The sequence below is a fragment of the Eurypyga helias genome, unplaced genomic scaffold (assembly GCF_000690775.1).
Source record: "Eurypyga helias isolate BGI_N326 unplaced genomic scaffold, ASM69077v1 scaffold956, whole genome shotgun sequence".
NCBI classification, from domain to species: Eukaryota; Metazoa; Chordata; class Aves; order Eurypygiformes; family Eurypygidae; genus Eurypyga; species Eurypyga helias.
Genome location: NW_010255893.1, coordinates 117,209 through 135,524, shown reverse-complemented (window position 1 = coordinate 135,524; position 18,316 = coordinate 117,209). Strand labels below are relative to the sequence as shown.

The window sequence follows — 18,316 nt, the reverse complement described above, 5'->3', positions numbered from 1 at the left end:
GTTGTGCTTTAAGTCCCTTTCCAACCCAAACCATTCTGTGATTATATGATTCTAATATAAGTTTCACATCCAAATGTTGCCCTTGAGGGTAAAAGCTGTTGTGTTTCTACTGCAGCAAAACCATGGCAGGGATGATAGACTGTGGAAGCTGTGGGACACTTTTCAATATCCTGTGGAACCCTACAAAGCCTTTTTCAAATTCAGATGCCTGATAAAGCGAACACCCATGTTAGGAAGGGAACTACTCCCTGCCACAGCTCTCCTGATGGCAACAGAATTACACCAGGAATTAATATGAATGAGGATTGTTGGGTTTGGTTGGGGTTTTTTTGTAGTTCTAAGAAACTGGATTTACACAATAAGCAAGGAGAGACTGGATGTTAGATTCTTCCTGAAGCTCCTTCTGCTGGTTTGAAGACTGGCATTGCTCCAGACAGCACAGCTGATGAAGGCAGTTTCTATAGTATGAGTATGGATACTATAGAAATAAAAGCTTCTTCGAGACAATTCATCAGTAGGAGATGGCTTGTGTTTGCGAGGTACTCTCCTGATCTCACATAGCATATGTCTCTGTGGAGCTGAGAAAGGCTGTCAAGGAAGATCTCCTTTTCCAAAAGGCTGGCTTCTCAAGCAGATCTTTCTGTCATTCACAGACCCAGCCTTTCAAAGCTCTACAGCTTTTTATAAGAACAGAAAGAACAGCCAGTAATTCTAACTTATCACCAATAAAAATGCTTCTTTCTTTCAGTCTCCTGGGTACTTCTTTTGTTTTATCATGAGGGCATTCTGATCGCAAGGTCTGCCTGTAGCCGTGGTGGCGAGGTAAATGCCCTAGCCGCCTGATGCCACTGAACAAACAAATATAGTACCTTTGACTTGAAATCTCCCTGTTGCTTCAGTCATGTCTGGTTGCAGCTTGCCCAGAGCAGTCTCTGCCCTCTGAGAAAAAATGTGTTTATAGCAAGGCAGTAGGGACTCATGGTCACTAGGTGATTTTAGCAGGCGGGTAAAAATGAAGACTTGTCTGCAATAGATGAAACTCAAAAATTGAAATAATCTTCTCTAGCCATTTCAACTGTAGAAAGAAAATCCAGAGAGCAGAGGACTGCTCAAAAGTCCAGGCCTAATCTTCAACCAGAGTAAATCAGGATGGCATGAGTATAATTTTTAATGCTTACTGAAAGTCACTAGCACTAGATGAGGAACTTATTTGAAAAGCTCAGCTGACTTCCCACAGGAATTATCTCTATTCTTGAACACTGGGACAAATTCTGAAGATTCCAATAAAAGAAAACACTCATTCAAATAAATTCTTGCTCGCATTTTATATGTTCCAGCAGGGATACTGGCCTACAGGAGGTTTAAATGAAGGCTCAGTGAAAATAAGAGGACTTAAATACTTTTCGAAAAAAACAGGAAATCTGGTTTCTCTCTCTGCCTGAGTGTGTGATACAGTTACAAAACAAAGCAGAAAGGAGTCCAAGCCTCAGAATTAAAGGCAGAACTGAATTTACCCATAACAGAAATTTGCAGGTCTACAAGCTTGAAGCAAACATTTTGCAAAAGCCAGAAACACTGGCAAAATTTGTGTCGTGTTCCAGAGTTTAAAATACAATGGTCATCCAGGAAAATGAATGGCTGTAAGGAGCCCATCCATCTCTTAGAGATAAAAAGCAGTCTGAGTGAGGCCTTGAGGATCTTAACTGTCCTTGGGTAAGGGGTATAAAACCCATCACAGTAACAGACTTCAATTCCCCTACAATACATCACTCATTTTCAAATGAAGTGGAAAGTGGCAAGAAAACTGTTTATTTCCATGAATCTTACATGTCCTGCCCTGGTGAAACTTAGGGCCCTGTTACAACATTTACAACACAGGAAGAAGGAATGAAGCTCTATTTTCCCATTGTTTTGCTATGTCTTTTTCCCTAAAATGTGATGGATGTAGCCATCCCTCCTCCTAATGCCAGGAGTATAGTGATCATGGTGCCAGACCACAGTACTGCCATTCTCCTGTGGGCACATCAGGCTATTTTAAGTAAACTCCAATCAGAGTCATGATTACATTTAGACTTGGGTTTAACTTCAGCTCTCCTGGCCATGTTCCAGCTAAGATAATTACGTTCTGCTTGCCAAAATTCTCCACTCATTTTCAGTACAAAACAAGCTATCCCCCATACACCTGTGACTTTTGTTTTTAAATACCTGTCCCATTTCACCCCGAAGGTGGCTGAACTCTAACGCCGTGAAAACAATCCCTGCATTTACAGTTCATAGAGTGCTTTGGGATCCTCTGGGACTAAAGTCATTAAATGAATGTATACTGTAATATTAAAAAATATATGGAACTTTATATAAACAGTTGCCATTGTTGCTGGCCCTGAGTAGCACCAGGGGATCCATTGTGTTGAGAACCATAAGTGCAGAATAGAGATGGTTCTCCAAATTGGATCCAGCTGGAAGAAGTGGTCACATAGCCAGCTGCTGCTTCCTGTCATGCCACAAGAGCACAAGCAACTTGGTGGGGTGCTAAAGGGAGGGCTACAACTGCCTCAGTGCCGTGAATAGATCTAACTTGGCTCCTTCCGAAAAGAGTTCATAATCTACACTAAAATGCCAGGCTCAGCAGGTAGGCAACAGCAGGCAGGTGAAGGAAAGCTATCACAAATTTCTCCTGGGGTTTGTAAGTCAATGGCTGACACTTGCAGGAAAGCAGATTGAATTCACAACATATTCCACATATCACATTTTGTAATGCAGATAAGATCTCCTCCTCTCCAGCTTGTAGAGGAGAGGGCCAAGGGTGTGAGTGGGAGATACAATCAAGGTTTACAAAGTCATCAAAGTGATAGATAAGCTGCATGTGGAACTGTTGATCACCAAATCTCAGAGTATTAGAAGGAGAGGACATTGACTGAAAGTAGTAGTAGATCAGCCTAAAACAGATACAAGAAAGTACTTGTTTACGCAGCAGGTAGTGAACTTGCGAATACTTGCTGCCTCAGGAGACTGTGAGGGCAGGCAGCCTCAGCGGGCTCAGATAAACCCATGGACAACAGGTCCATAGATGGGCACTAAAGGCAAAAAGCAGAAGTGTGGTCTCTAACATCTCTATTCCAATAAGCATGAATTTGGAGGCAGTAAAAGGAGACTGGAAAGTAGGAAATGGCCTTGTGCACTTGCCTTCCTGTCACTGTCAGGACTTAAACACTGGGACAGATGGATCACCGACCTGACAAAATAGAGCATTTCTTATATACTTATGATCAGCATTTGACCAATGCTGAAGGGGCTCAAGGCATGCTCAAGGAGGACAGAGCCTCGAAATACTCCAGCAGGGTACAAGCTGTAGCACTGATATGCTTAGCCCATTTTTCAAGGAAATTTGGAGGGACTAACATAGTCTCCCACAGCATGAAGTCCATTCTTGCACAGGTCATGAAAAAGGGAAGAGAGGACATCTGTTGCCTATTCTTGCTCTCTGTGTTGCTAAAAAATATACTATATAATATGGTGCTATTGCACACATTCTTAGGCATCTCCATGAATACAACGGTGCAATTTCAAGGACACATTACTCCCTCCTAACTGACATATTTCTTTGTCACTAAAGTATTGTGTTCAGCATTTGAAGGGTGTAATTCAGGCTGTAGGATGAGAGTTATCATCCATATATTTCTATTACAAGACACTGTAAAGTGTACAAGAATCATTAGAAAAATTAAAATAGACCAGTCATTTTCACTCTTTGGTCTACATATACTGAGTTTGGTTATCTACCACAAAAGAGGAATTTTAAAATATGAACACTGTTATCCATCAGTTCTTCTTTTAGTTATTAAGTAAAACCAGATCTCCTTCTCCTGATCATTCTGTGCTTTATTTACAACTATATTAACCCCAAGACTCTCCACTAATGTACAGAGTGAATTTACACTGCAATTAAGACAAGAACCAGGATCAGTGGGTCTTCTGCACCCTCTCCTTTCACCTATGGTGGGGTTTTCTTCCCCTTAAAAGCCTGATGTTTGCCCTGCCTTTAACCCACCAAGCTCTATCCACCCCCTACATACATGTATCTGTGCATAGGTACTCACGCTAGCCTAGCACCGCAGTTTTCGCCTTCAATATCTGCTCCAGGGACGTTGTCTGTGTTCACGGACTCGGTCTCACTGGTGGGCATGCTCACTGTAAGAGTCAAAGGGAAGAAAAAGAGAAGGTTGACCATTAGAACCTGGCACACCTATTAATGAACCACATGAGTGAAGGAACTGGCTTAATGAAAAGACCCTCAGCTGCAACTCCTGAGGATTAAGCAATTTGCTGAGCAAGTCCAGTGCCTCCCTGCACAGGTCAGGCTGGGCAGGTAGACTTCAGGAACATACACAGGTTACTCAGATGCTAAAGAAAAGGGAAGAAGCAGCTGCTCTCTTTCTTTCAGAGTCAGTTCCTGGAAATTTTATGAATGAGAACCATTGAAAATTAACAGAACCTGGCAAAGCCAACAAAAAAGCTTTTTCTTTTCAATGGAAAACTTAAAAAAAAAAAAGAAAAATAAGGTCCTTTACTTCCATCAGCCCAACCATCTCACTGCCCTCCTCAATCCCTTGTGTGATAAGTAGAGTGCAAATAAAAAGTACCAGATTGACGGGTATTCAGACAAATGGCTTCTCTTAGACTGACAGAAAGTACCATATAAATAATACTGATGGCTCATCTATCACACACTAACCATTAACCTGTTTCAACCTTACACGTATAAACTGGACCTATAAGAGGGGAATTCAGACTGAGCCATTCAGATATTACCAACAAAGGAGCTAATGAATATGGACTATGGTGGAGATTTTTTGTTGACACCCACCAACTAAGAACTGGACAGAATCTCCCAGGCTGTTACAAAAGTATCATGGAACAAACATCAAATGAAAGTTACCAATCTCTTCTGGATTCAAGGACCTGTCACATTTTCTATCTGTTAGCAAACCTCAATATCGTATTTGCTTCTACAGATTATAAAAAAAGTTTTAAAAATCACAATTTCCATTCCACCAGTTGCTCACAGCTCTTATACGAGCTCTAATAACTCCACAGTCTATAATCATTCAACATAAGCTAGGACAACGGATAGGATCCAACACGTGTCCTCTTCCCTCCTCCCCCCTTCTTTAATAAAGAAAACAAACAAAAAAACTGAATGATGGAAGAGTTAAACAGATCTCTCAGATGTCTGGTAGAAATTCAGAACATGACCTATATTAGCAGTTGGATATATATCTGAGGTGAGACTGGAGAACATGCACTATTTAGCTGTTGCAGAGGCTTCTAACAGCCTTTAAGAATACTTTACTCAGTACTAAGAACGTATCTACTTGTGGGTCCTTGGTGCAAAAGGAGGCAATGTAGAACAGGTAGGCTCCACATTTTAATTGGGCAGATGTTTAACAGGCCATGGAACCAGGTCTTCTTTCACAGGCGAGAAAGATACCAGAAGGTTCTTCCAAAGGGGTCCTAGGTTCCTGTTTTGAAAGCAATCATGGTAGAAATGTCCCTCAAAATGAACTATCTTTCCTTCACCCCACTCCAGCAATTCATGTGCCTACAACATATGTCTTGGGAAATCTACAGTTTTTGTGCTGTGTTCTTAGGACCATATGAAATAATGGACTGTCTAGTACTCTTGACATAAGTATGAAATATTGTACTCTAACGGTGCCTGTTCCTTTACAAAGACTAGAGGTTTTAATAAGCTTGTTTGCTGGAAATACAAATTAAGGAAGCAACTGAATTCACAGTTTGGTGCACACGAAACAGTCAAGAAAGCTGTAAGAAAAACCAACACTCATAATTGAAATTTTCGGACCAGACTAAGCCCTTCAGGGAAAAAAAAACCCACAAAACACCGATATTTCGCAAGTCATCTTTGAAAATGAGGTAAAGCGCTCTCAAGACATATTTGAGCTTATTTTGCAAATGGAAAACAACTTTGAAGACGTTAGCGAGAGATTGATTTGCAGAGCAGCGTGTTACCTGGAGTGCACGAAGAGGACACGGCACAAGCAACAGAAAAGGCAAGGCACGCACATGCAGGAGTACAGAAAGCTGTAGTTATGTCAGTCTGTACAGAGATACATAGACACACACACAGATACACAGCGTGGACAGAGTGCAGCGGAACATTACCATGGGTTTCTGTGGAGTGACTAAACCAAGCAAACTTTCCTTTCTTCTTATCAGGCAAGCCAGCTGGAGTGCTTCCTTTCACAGACAAGATGGTCAGTGTCAAGTACCAGGAACAAGACATCAATAGAGAACATGCAGCCAGTGACAGGCGAAAGAAAAAGACAAGGAACTCAGCTTACACATGACATCCACTTCTGTCTGAAAACTTCATCATGTGAATTAAAAGTACAAAATTAAAACCAAAGGTATCTGGAAGTATGAAATATTACAGCAGACCATCAGAGGATAATTATTCCTTGCTTTCTGCTCTTTTCGTATCTGACTTCTGAGAACATGCTGCTGCTGAATTTAAGTTTATGGGTAAAAACCTTTCTCCAGTGGTATCGATGGCAAAACACATCTTGTTTGACTGTCTGAGCCACTGAAATCGATGAGACTAAGGGAATCACAATCTGTCCCCAGGTTACCTCCTGACCCGTAGAGTCAGAATCTGGACTAGCCTATTTTTGAAAGAGGTTCCTTGGCTTTCCTCTGAAACTGCTCCAATATCTAGAAACTCTTTCAAAAATGTCAGAGCTACTAAAGGGAAGTTATTGGGGTAATCACAATTCTCTGCTTTTCTCCATCTCTAGAGATTAACAACATCCATTGAGCACTTGGATGTACACTGCCTTACTCAACCCAGGATACCCCCAGGATACATCTCCCGATTTCCATTTCAGTTTACAACTGGCACCTGCCCTCTGACATCCTCGGCTGCACGGCTTGTCACGGCATTAGTGTCGACTCTCTGCAATCGGCTATGCATGCACAGAGAAGTCTTAGACCATACGTCAGACTTCCCTAATCTTCCTGCTGCAGAAAGCCAAATTGAAGTGCGGGGTGCAGGTGCAGCAGCACAAGGCTGAAGAGGCTCCTGGGGTCCAGGCTGGCTTGCGGGCACTAGCTCACACGAATTCATTACACTGCACTGATGGAAAACGTTCAGGACAACAGAAAGTACTAAGATGGCATCAAGTACAAGAGAAATGATGGCCTGGAAGTTACAGGTCAGGACAGACAGGAGGTTAGGACTGTATTCCCCAGTGTGGCATGCTCTCACTTATTTTACCTGGCACCTGACATCACCTTCGATATCAGGGGCTGAGCATGTGTGCAGATGTTGTGAGGTCCCTCCAGGCCAGTTCTCATGGAGGGACGATGCTGTAGAAGAGGTACGTGTAAACTGGGGCCGAATATGAGAGGAAGCAAATCAAATACTGCCCGGATGGCTTTCTTATCTGAGTTCTCAGAGACACAGACCTCGTGTCCACACGCCGGCTCCAGTCTAGAAACAAGGCAGGCATTTTTTGAAGTCTGGGTAATTGATTACTGGAACCATCTGACCAAGAATGCTGGTGGTAAATCCACCACAGGAATGTTTTAATCAGGAAAGGATGTTTTTTCTAAATGGTGGGCTCTAGTCCAGACCAGAGTTATGTTTAGGACCAGGGCATACACACTATGCCATCTCACTGGCCACTTCCTCCTTGTAATTTGGGGAGCTGAGATGAAAGCAGAAGAAGAGGCAAATGTAGATTTACCCCCACCTGGGCACAGAGCAACTTAGCAGTGGAGATCCTGGTGCCTCGCCTGCTGTGCTATGAGTATGCAGTGACTTCGGATCTCTTACGGGAGTGATTCTCAGTCAACTTCAAAAAAATCCAGTGCTTGTATCCAAATCAAAGATCCCTCGGGCGCTTCGTTCCACCAGACGTAGAGGGCACGTTGTCTCTCTGTGGGCCCCCCAACTCCCCACTTCCTGGCCTTCAGGCAGACCATTAAATCTTCCATTTACCATCATACTTTGCACCGAAGGCACCTCAGTGCCCAGACTGCAGCACGGGACAGACAGCGGTCGATCCCTGTGCCTACTTCTCAACTGCCCACCTAACACCCTGAGGTATTGGGTCAAGCAACCAAATACTGATGTCATATGTAGGTGACTTCTTGGTAGTGGAGAAAAACTTTGCCCCCTCACCCCTCCATCCTAAGTGACAGCAGGTTCTTAAAGGGGTGAGAATGGAGATCTCTGGGTCTGAATTTATCATCACATCTATAATTCACTCTGATTGATGAAGTCTCCCATTAGTTACGTATTCTCTAGGTAGCACAGAATAACATTTTTTTAAAGGAAAGCGAAACAACTTTTCAAAGGCATGCGTGGTTTCAGCAGTGCGTAAACCATAAGGACCAGTAGGTTTTATACTCTACGGTTGCTTCTGAAGCCTTTGCACTTCTTGTATCTTGCCACAGTGTGGCTCATCTCTGAATGTAACCTTTTCCTCCTGGGCTACCGAAATTCCAATTCCACATTACCTACATGACATTCCTGCAGCAACTAAAGCAACAACAAAAGCTACGTAACAGCTTCCTTAAAAATAAATCTGAGAGATTCTTCATGCTATGTTAATTCTATCTCTGAGACCCAACAGACAGGAATAAGGACAAAGATTCTGCAGGCTGTGACTGGCTAGACAGACAGATGTGCAAGACCCTTTGAGAGCCTCTGTTCCATGTCACTGGCATCAAGCATTAATACCAGCTCTACCCTTGCACTAACATATGTCCCTCCTCCAATGAAATGCCCCACGGACATGCAATGAATTATTAGATGGCAGGCAGCCAAAAGAGAGCCAACCACCGAAACAGAAAGCTGGCACAAGAAAATACCCCTCTGTGTAGCCCTGAGATAATTTTTCCTTTACACACTTCGAGAATAATATTTACTCCCACTTCAGAAATATCATTACAACTGTTGCATCTTGCATTTATGATATGTTTGTCATCTCAGCAGAGGAAGTAATTCTAATATTCAGATTTATGTCCATGGATTACATACTAATTCCACACTTGTTCCTGAATTTCACTTTAATACGGTGACAATAGAAGGCCCAGAGATGATCATGCCTGGGCAAAGTCTACCCAGTTCCAAAGCATAAATTTTTCACAGATTTTAATGGGACACGTTGCTACATGACTTTGCTGATCTGGGAATTAGTTTTAGGACTGGATATGTCAGAGACTATTAACACTGCCTGACTTCACGTCTGATTTAGCTGTTTGGGTTAGGCTACAGAGGTAGATAGATTACTGTCACAGGCTTTCTGAATGCCGTACTGATGTCTCCCTCACCTGTATGGAGAGGCTGGACATTTACCTTATGACCTTGGGTTAGGTGCCTGACTTGAAACAGTGTGATTATCCAACAGCATGTCCATTCATATGGAAAACCACCTGTAGTGGATTTGCAGGTTCAGAAAAGCAACAACACGATTGTGTTTTTTAATATGCTCATTTAGACTCTAATTTCTACAACATTCCAGTTTCTACTGGGTTTGAATTACTCTGCAAAATATGGGTCTAAAACACCCACCTTTTGCCCATGCTGGCATCTGAGGTAAGAAGGACCTGATGTAACTCCACCACCATTTTATGTTATTGTGTCACCTTGGCCATAGGACCAAGCTTCTCTATGTATCTACTCAGTTTCTCTAAAAGGGGGGTTATAATTCTGCATTCACCTTGCAAATCTCTCCGAGATCTGCAGATAAAACACATTACAATAAGCTCTAAGTACTATAGTTGTTACTGATGCTAATGTCTCCCAAGTGGGACTCTGCAGAACTATAAAGCAAATTTAAAGAGTAAAGAAGTCCTGTGAATTCTCCAGCTGGGATTTAAGATTCCTTTTTCCATCAAGCACAACAAGAATAAATTGCAATATCCAGACTGCTTCCTTTAACAGAATGTGCATCAAGCGAATGACTTTGTCCTCAGTAAAAACTCTGCTTCCCAGGGTGCCTCTCATGCCCATCATTTCATGAATGAGTCTATGGGCAGCTGTCAGAATATCAATCAACTCATATTTTTTTGGTGGAGAGCTCTCACGTTAATTAATACGTGAATATTGCCTAGCTTTCCCCTTCTCATTGCCTGTTTTGGAAATGCAGCACTCATTCACCTTATTGATTAATTTAAATAAGATAGAGCTTTCATCCTGCTAGATGCATACAGTGTCTTGGGAACAATCAATGAGTACGTTCTTAAACGCAAGCAGCATGCAAAAAGTAAACTGCAGAGGCAAATGATTAGTTTTCTCTAGATCTCCTCATTTTGTCAGGAAAATATACCAGGTCTGACCGAGGAACTCCTTTGGGTTTTCTGTTTTGAAAAGGGGCTCTGCAATAGGAAAGCTGCTACAGTAGAAGAAAGGAAATTTGGAACTATATGTAGGATTTCGGTGGTTACATACCTCCCAAAATTAGACAGAATGCATCAATAAATCTAACACAGTAAAAAAAAAAAATCCAGAAAGACTCTGGAAATACATGAAAAATGCTTACCAAGGGCTCAGAGACCAGTGCTTGTACAGAGAGTATTATACACACAATTCTACATTAACTACATGTAATATATACACTTTGCATAATGTAATTTTGGGTTACGTACAAATTACTGCAATTGCAAGGAGAGAGCTTGATTCACACTTTCACTCAAGGTCAGCCAGAGAATTTAGGATAGTAATAAAGCGCCATAAAGCGATTGCCAGTTACATGCACTTCAGTCAAATGGAAAAAGGCTTTCGGTAAAAAGATCTTCACCCCAGTGAAGCGGCAGCAAAGCTGTAGTAACAAGGCTTGCCACGACAGTAAAACCAGGCTGGGCACTGGACTGCATCAGAGAAGACCGATGCAGCGTGTAGCACGGTTTGCAGAATGGAGCAGTCGAAAGTGGGAACAGTGCCAGTACCGAGACGGAGTATCGTATGGTCAAATGTTTCATTCATAGATAAATCACATATCTTTACAACACAAGTTGCAGTGTTTATTTTTTATATAAAAAGACTTGCTTTTACGTGCCCTCTTCCCCTTCCGGAGTGTCACCATCCACACATACACATCCTATGATGTTGAGGGGACACAGCCTTGGGCCAAGTGAATTTAGGCCACACACAGAGAGGGGCAGGAGAGACAGCAACATGCATCGGTTGTGCAGTCAAGGGATGGGCAGGTCTGTCATCACCACATGCAGGTTACTGCGCACCTATGAACACATTACCTTGCCACTAATTAATCTCCCAGGGCTTAATTTAATATAACAAACCCCTCAGCTACTTTAAACAGGAGCTATTTTTCTTCTTTTTTATAGCAATATTGACAGTAATACCCAGCGGGCCACAAATACTTCTTCATTTCAGCCGGTGAGAGGAACGCAGGTTGCACAGAGGACCACGTAACGGGCACGGTCAAACACCTGGCCCTGCCAAGAGATGGCCTTTGCCAGCCTCAAACATGTTCTGCTCTGTATTTGAGAGGAAGAACTTAAAATCCTCGTCGCGCTTCCCCGCCTGAAGTGCAAAGGTATTCTTTGCATAACCTGTGGTACCTCAACATGTCTTGTAAACGCGGGGTAGGACTCACCCAAAAACGGTCTTTGGAGAAGGGAGTCTCCCTGCTAAAAAGGGCAGACTGAGCAATCTCCCTGGTCGTACCGCCCAGCAAACGCCTAGGTCTGCGACAGGAGCCCGTTCACCGCAACGTGCGCCGGCAAGCGCGATGCACGTAACGCTCTTAACCCCACGACTGAAGGACAGACGGGCTGGGTCGCAGGGTGACAGAGCTGCTGCCAGAACACATCTTGAAAGATGGCTCTCTCCTGCATCTGGATCCTCCCACGACATCCTAAGCTGCTTTTCTGGTCTGATAAACGACTTGCATTGTTTGCCTCGCTAGGAGCAACAACTAATGTGCCAAAGTGCAAGGCATGGACTAGCCAGGATGTGGTTTATAGCGTAGGTTTCTGGTGTCGATCTAATACTTTTTAGTGACCTCTCTGGTTTCCCGCAGAATTCTAAAGCAATTCATTAAAATTAAAAAAAAAAGAAAAAAAAGAAGAAAAAAAGAAAAAAGGAAAAGCGAAACAATTGAGGATCTGTGACTCTTTCAGCAGTATTTTGTGATGGTGAACAAATCCCAACAGCACATTCGGAATGGTTCTGCAAGATTTCTCTCTCGTTCTTAATGACTTTCAGCTGAGGAAGGTAGGACAAGCAGCAGTGCCATCAAATGTGCCTGAGTCTACCCCGCAAAACGATGCACAGGCACAGCAAGCCGGAGCATCTCACCTGAAAACCAGAAGGATTCTGTTACTGCGGGCTGCTCTGGCAGACACCTTAGAAATGGGGGCATGAGAGCTGCAAACACTGTAGATAATGTGCTGGGAGGCGATACAAACGTTGATCATGAACAAAATAACCACAACGAAAGTGCCCTCAAGACAGTAAAATCAACAACTAAAAGAAAAAAAAAATCCCTCCCGCTTTGATCACTGTTGTCCCTCTAATAATCACGACGCTATTCATATTTTGCTCACTAGCATTGTCATTAATGAAAATAACCAGCACATAAGTTTCCAGCACAAAGGCAGTTTTAAAGCAGGCCATGTGCTGCCTGAAATTCCTGTGTATGGAGGAATTTCTGCATCTGCCCACCCATACAAATATACACCTGGGTGGTGAACCAGTAACTTTGACGAGGATGTCTGCTTCAGGAAAAGCATCTTTGTTCTTTCAGTTCACAGCCCTGTGAATCTGCCTTCCCTGCAGAGTCCAGAAGCAAAAAAATTACAGAAGCTAGTTCCAGCTCTATCTGCTTAGGTCATCAGAAACTCCCCGGGGAGTGCTGCTCGCCACCTAGATTGCCGAGCTTCAAAGTGACTGGGATGCAGCTCTGGCTGTTTTATGACATTCCTGCCTGTCACAAGCCACTTCAAGGTGGGTGATGCCTCAAAACTCGGTGAGCGGCCCGCAGTTTGGGAGCTAGAGTGCATAAGAGGCTATATCAGGACAGCAGGCACTGTTTGGATGGTGCAGTGGGTGGGGAGTCATGCCCTGGTAGCTTGCAATGGACATCTTTCCCAGAGGGAGCTCACACAACCCAGGGAGCTTAGGCAGGAATTGCGCCAACGAGAAGGAAGGTCTCTCACTGTATCTGGTATAGAAGGATGGAACTATTCTCCTGGAGGCTGGCCCTTGTTATCAGAACATCACAAAACCAGGAAAAGTGAATGTGAGGGAGAAATTGGGCTGCATGATTTCCAAGGACAGGCAGGGTAAGTGGGCAGAGGCTGGTCTACAGGTGAAGGGACTGTGGGAAAGGATAAGTGACCAAATATTTTCACCTGAAATACCACTCTGCAAGCTGGAAGAGTAGTGTATGCTTCCTGCATCTGGGAAGACTTAATTTAGGAATGACTTGCTTAAAATATTTAAGCATTAATACTACCAAGAAAAGAGAGCAGCAAGGCCCTGTCCATCTCAGCAGTCTCGTTGCACAGGCAGTACCTGACAGGGGTTAACTCTCAGCAAGTGCAGACATTTTCTAACAGCAGTATTCATGTGGGATGTGTGAGAAGGCTTCTGGATGATTCTGTCCTTGATGGTAAACAATCAAGCCATTCAGTTCACTGATCCACAGGTACAGCAACAGACACATTAGATCTAGGTCACTCTGGAGTCAGGGCAGTAGTTGCAGTCATGGATCACACTGAACAGATTCCACTCACCTTCATGATCTGAAATGGAACTCACCTTTGCTATTCTGAAATGTGTAGAAAATTCCGTTTTGAAACCCTAGTCTGCTCCATTTCTTCTGTGACTAGTAAATAAAATGCCTGTGATTTTGTGTGCTGCTCCTGCATGTGGTGTTCTTTCAGACACTTTTGCTAACATAATGACTAGTCTGATACTAGACACTATTATCACAATATCATATGAGTCAGAAGCATGAGACATGCTAGCTGGGCAGGCTGTGCGTTACTGTGCAGCCAGGAGAAAAGCAAAGAATTGAAGTTAAAGAGTTTTGCCCTTAAAGTCAGCTTGTCAAACCTATAATTAAAGCTTTTATGCCTCTTGAGTAAGGCACTGAGAATAGGTCAATTACCCCCAAGCCAAAGAAACAGGCATTTTATAGTGGCCTTGAAATAATAGATTCCTAGTTTGCAAATACTTCCAGCATGCAGGAGAGTGAGGGACTGATAACAACAGCTTGAGCGAAGCTTAGTGTGGGCAGGTGTTATGCAAGCTTCCCTCACACAGCTGTGTTAAAGCAAGTCATTCGTGACCTGGCATAGCCCTGTTATTCTGCTTGTGGTTCGTCAAAGAGCTAGATAATACACTTACATTTTGATCTGCACATCTGTGAGGATCCAGCCACTGCACCCTCGCTCTGACGCTTAACCCTTCTGCTACTTCAGCCTATGGATTTTAATGTACGTGGTAACATCCTCACCCCCATCTCCAGTGACCCCTGTGATACCTCTCCTTGGGCCCACTACCAGACCTCTACAGCTTGCCCTTAGAGGGACACATCTGACTGCAGTCCTTCCTCAGGCAGACAAGGAGAAGGGAGATGGCATCGTGCTGTGGTTTGAGAACTCTGTAAATGGAGAGGAGGATGCGAGCAGCCCTACAAACACCCGTGGGCCCTAAAGCTGGATTTGAATTTAGGCCTCAAGATCTGAAAGACCAATGCTGTGATCTGTTGATTTATCTCTCCAATCCTGCTAACTGAGGAGCCGCTGTAACCAGCAGGCAGACTCAGTGCCACAGCTATTTTCAGTTCGGTTCCCCAGTTGGAAGCATTTTCCTTCCCCCGCCACCTCTCCAGGGGAAGATAACTGGGATGGAGAGACCTGTTTTTCTTCCCAGGAGCAAATACAACTGGAGATTTTTATCCTATTAGCAGACTGTACTGGACTGGACGGGGAGTTTCTCACCCAATAAACAGAAGTGACAAGGCACAGAGCGAGCGTGTGCTGTGCCTGTACTGGGGTCCTGCTGTAAGCATCCCAGGCTTCCCACCAAAGCGCTGGAAAAGTCTGGGTGCCATTCACAACTGTGCCAGCACTGGCTATCCGTTCAGGAACGTATGTACTGGTCCAGCTATATAATGTCACCCAGACTCCTTGTCTCTGAGCTCTGCCACAGGAACATCCCAGCACCGCGGATCTCCTGTCAGCGACAGCTCACTGCGCTGCTCCGACGCGCTCCCTTTACAGCAGCACGGTCAGCTTTCTAACAAAATACCGGTGTCATTGCCTTCCTGAGTGCTTGCCTGTGAATCGATTAAAGGTGGCGACAGACCACGCAAGCTACCTTGCAGTCGGGGATGGGGAAGGCGGAGGATACGTGTTTCCCCAGGAGAGCTCTGCTAACGCACCGCCTGCCTCCCTCAGCCTGTCCTGGTCTCTTAGAGGCTTCCCAGTTTGATGCAAAGCTCTTGGTCTGGGCCAAGGAATACACGGTCTGGGCCTCAGTATTTACCTTCTTGCACATGAATCTTCAAGTCATAATGTAGAATACATAAGGGAAGAAAAAGAGATAGGTAGAAAGGTCATGATGAATACACAGATCAAAGCAGGGGAGAAGCTCATATCACAACGATTTCTGTTACTGGTCCTATCGCATTCTTCTATCTACCAAAAACTCTTTTAAGACATTTAGCTTACAAGATCTGCATTGAAGGTTCTCGTTGTACTAAACTTTTCCTACATGTCTTTGGACTAACCACACTCAGCTGCCTCTTCTGAGGCACTGGATGGCATTTCTGACATCCCACCTGGGGTATGCTCTTCCAACTACTACACTGCAAGAGTACAAGCTCCAGCTGCTACACTGGATCTGTCAGTCCACAATGAAGATCTTGGGTACCATGAAGTGTCTAAATTGGCATTAGATGAAATGTTTAAGCAGCTGAACCCCATCTATACTAGCTTTGGTTTCCTGTAAAAAGGAAGTACATACACACACTTTTAATTTGTGTATATACAATGCCAGACACACTGTGGCTTTGATCTTGGCCGGCATTACTGTAGTACAACTAATCCTCATCCCCAACAGTTGTTTCTAACTCCAAACACATGCTCCATGTCCCTCAGCTACCATTACTGAACACCACAGCCTCTCTCCTGACAGTTCCTTATACCACATTAAAAAATCCTCAGGGTTTCAGCCGCTATCAGTCCTGCTCACCAATGTTTTCTTCTCAATGAAGAGACTTTTAAGGCTACGTCTGCAATAACTGAGTTTCAAACACTGATCACATAGCAGGAACTACTGAATACTCCACAGTTTTTAAAAACGCTTTATAAGTGCCCTTATAAAGATTTAAGAGCACACTTTAGGCATCTACTTAAAAGCAACAAATAGCCTTGCTGTGTAAATACTCGGCTTAGGGGTATGTGGCATTTCTTTTTATAATTTTCTGTGGAGATCGTGGTACCGAATGCCTCCTATGCCTCTCTAACCACAGGAAATAAAGCACGTTCAATCCGTCAGAAGGTACAGCAACGGCAGTTTTCTCACAGACAGTTTCCTCTAATGTCCTTTCTTGAGAAGTGAAATCACAGTGTCAGTGAATAAATCTTGACAGCTTCAAGAAGAACTTCCCAACAGGGCAGATGGCAATTAATTTATTTGCACAAAGGTGTCTTCCCCAGCTATATAAACAATGGGTTCCCTCTAAAGCCTTAGCTTCAAAGATATTTCTCTGTAACATATTAGTACTATAAGAGGATTCCTACATCAACGTAAGTCACTCTTCCAGAAGGCAAAACAGAGGTGTTATCTCACCAGACAGTCTTTGCTAGGGAAATAGCTTTTAGAGTAGATAAACTGAATGCCCTATCAACATTAATGTCAGCCTCTATATGCTGTAGCTGGTCACACATCACTGCTCTAGCAGTCCTCAGTGTAAAGTTGTTTGTGCTCCAGGTTACAGGAGTCAGAGGAGGGAAAAGCTGGAAAAAACTGTAGGTTGAACAACACAAGCCAGATCTTGAGTTGCACGAGCGCAAGAGCACGTATAGATCACCACAAAGCTTTTTCAGTCACACAGGATCTTATAGGAAGAGTTTTTTCCTAGACGTGAGCTACAGAAGCCTTGGAGCTCATCTAAACTATGTAGTTTTGATGCCTGCAAGGGAGTAAGAGGACAAATAGAGCCTGTGGGCAGAAATTAGCCTGGTTTTGGAGTTTGCTCTCCACACTGCTCTCCTTTCTTCCACAGAAGTGGCAGCAGCGGCACAGAGATTTGGTGGATGCTCACTACAGTGACCCTTCCAGGGTTAGTTAATGATCACAGGGTTGTCACTATTCTCCAGCACTCACTCAAGAGATGGCTGCTGGAGTCAGACACATGCCTGAATCTGGCTCAACTTCCCCAAACCAAAGAGTTACTCTGCTGTACTTTCTAGAAATGCTTTTCCCACTTCACCAAACAATATCAGGCTTTTTGATGCTATGTTGGAACAAGTTACAGTAGAATTATAGATTGTAACATTGGCCACAGCTTTGTCCTGAGGCTTACTGAGTAGCAGCAGCTTTTTCTTCTCTTTCTCTACATTCAAACAAAGGAAACAAATTGTTTTCTCCATACTGCTCTTTGACATAAAACACAGGCGTGAGCTAAACTGCTTCTACATCTTGTTTGGTTAGATGGGATTTACTTACCCTCAGCAGTAGCTATCAGCAGAGAAAGAAGGAGAAGGTTTTCAAATGGTTTCTTGCTTTTTGTTTTAGTCATTGAATGGTTTGGGTTGGAAGGGACCTTACAGCCCATCCAGTTCCAACCCCCCTGCCATGGGCAGGGACACCTTCCACTAGACCAGGTTGCTCAAAAGCCTCATCCAGCCTGGCCTTGAACACTTCCAGGGATGGGGCATCCACAGCTTCTCTGGGCAACCTGTGCCAGTGCCTCACCACCCTCTCTGGGAAGAATTCTTTCCTGATGTCCAATCTAAATCTCCCCGCTTTCAATTTAAACCCATTATCCTATGTCCTTTTAAACCCATTACCCCTTGTCCCCCTTATGATCAAAGCTTCCTTTCAGCCAGAAAGGGAAAAACTGTGAAATCTACAGAACAGTGAATGTAAATGCTGCTTTTTGATAAAAACTGGTTTGTTAAATTACATTACTAATAAAAAAAACCAACCTGTTGATTAACTTACACAGAGTGAACTGTGCATACATTTAAGGTAACAAGAACATTGTATTTATTAAAGTGATTAAGATGATTGGGGGGAATTCCCTGA

The 18,316-nt window shown here is 43.6% G+C and overlaps 1 protein-coding gene across 1 annotated transcript in view; it reads right to left on the bottom strand.

The window, feature by feature from the left end:
• LOC104511013 (voltage-dependent L-type calcium channel subunit alpha-1C) overlaps nucleotides 1–18,316 on the bottom strand; it is a gene marked incomplete at both ends in the record, with an annotated part of 126,246 nt that overhangs the window by 41,198 nt on the left and 66,732 nt on the right. Inside the window, one exon of the mRNA XM_010153455.1 lies at nucleotides 4,098–4,188. Coding sequence (XP_010151757.1) covers nucleotides 4,098–4,188 — 91 coding nt within the window. The remainder of the gene's footprint in view (nucleotides 1–4,097; nucleotides 4,189–18,316) is intronic.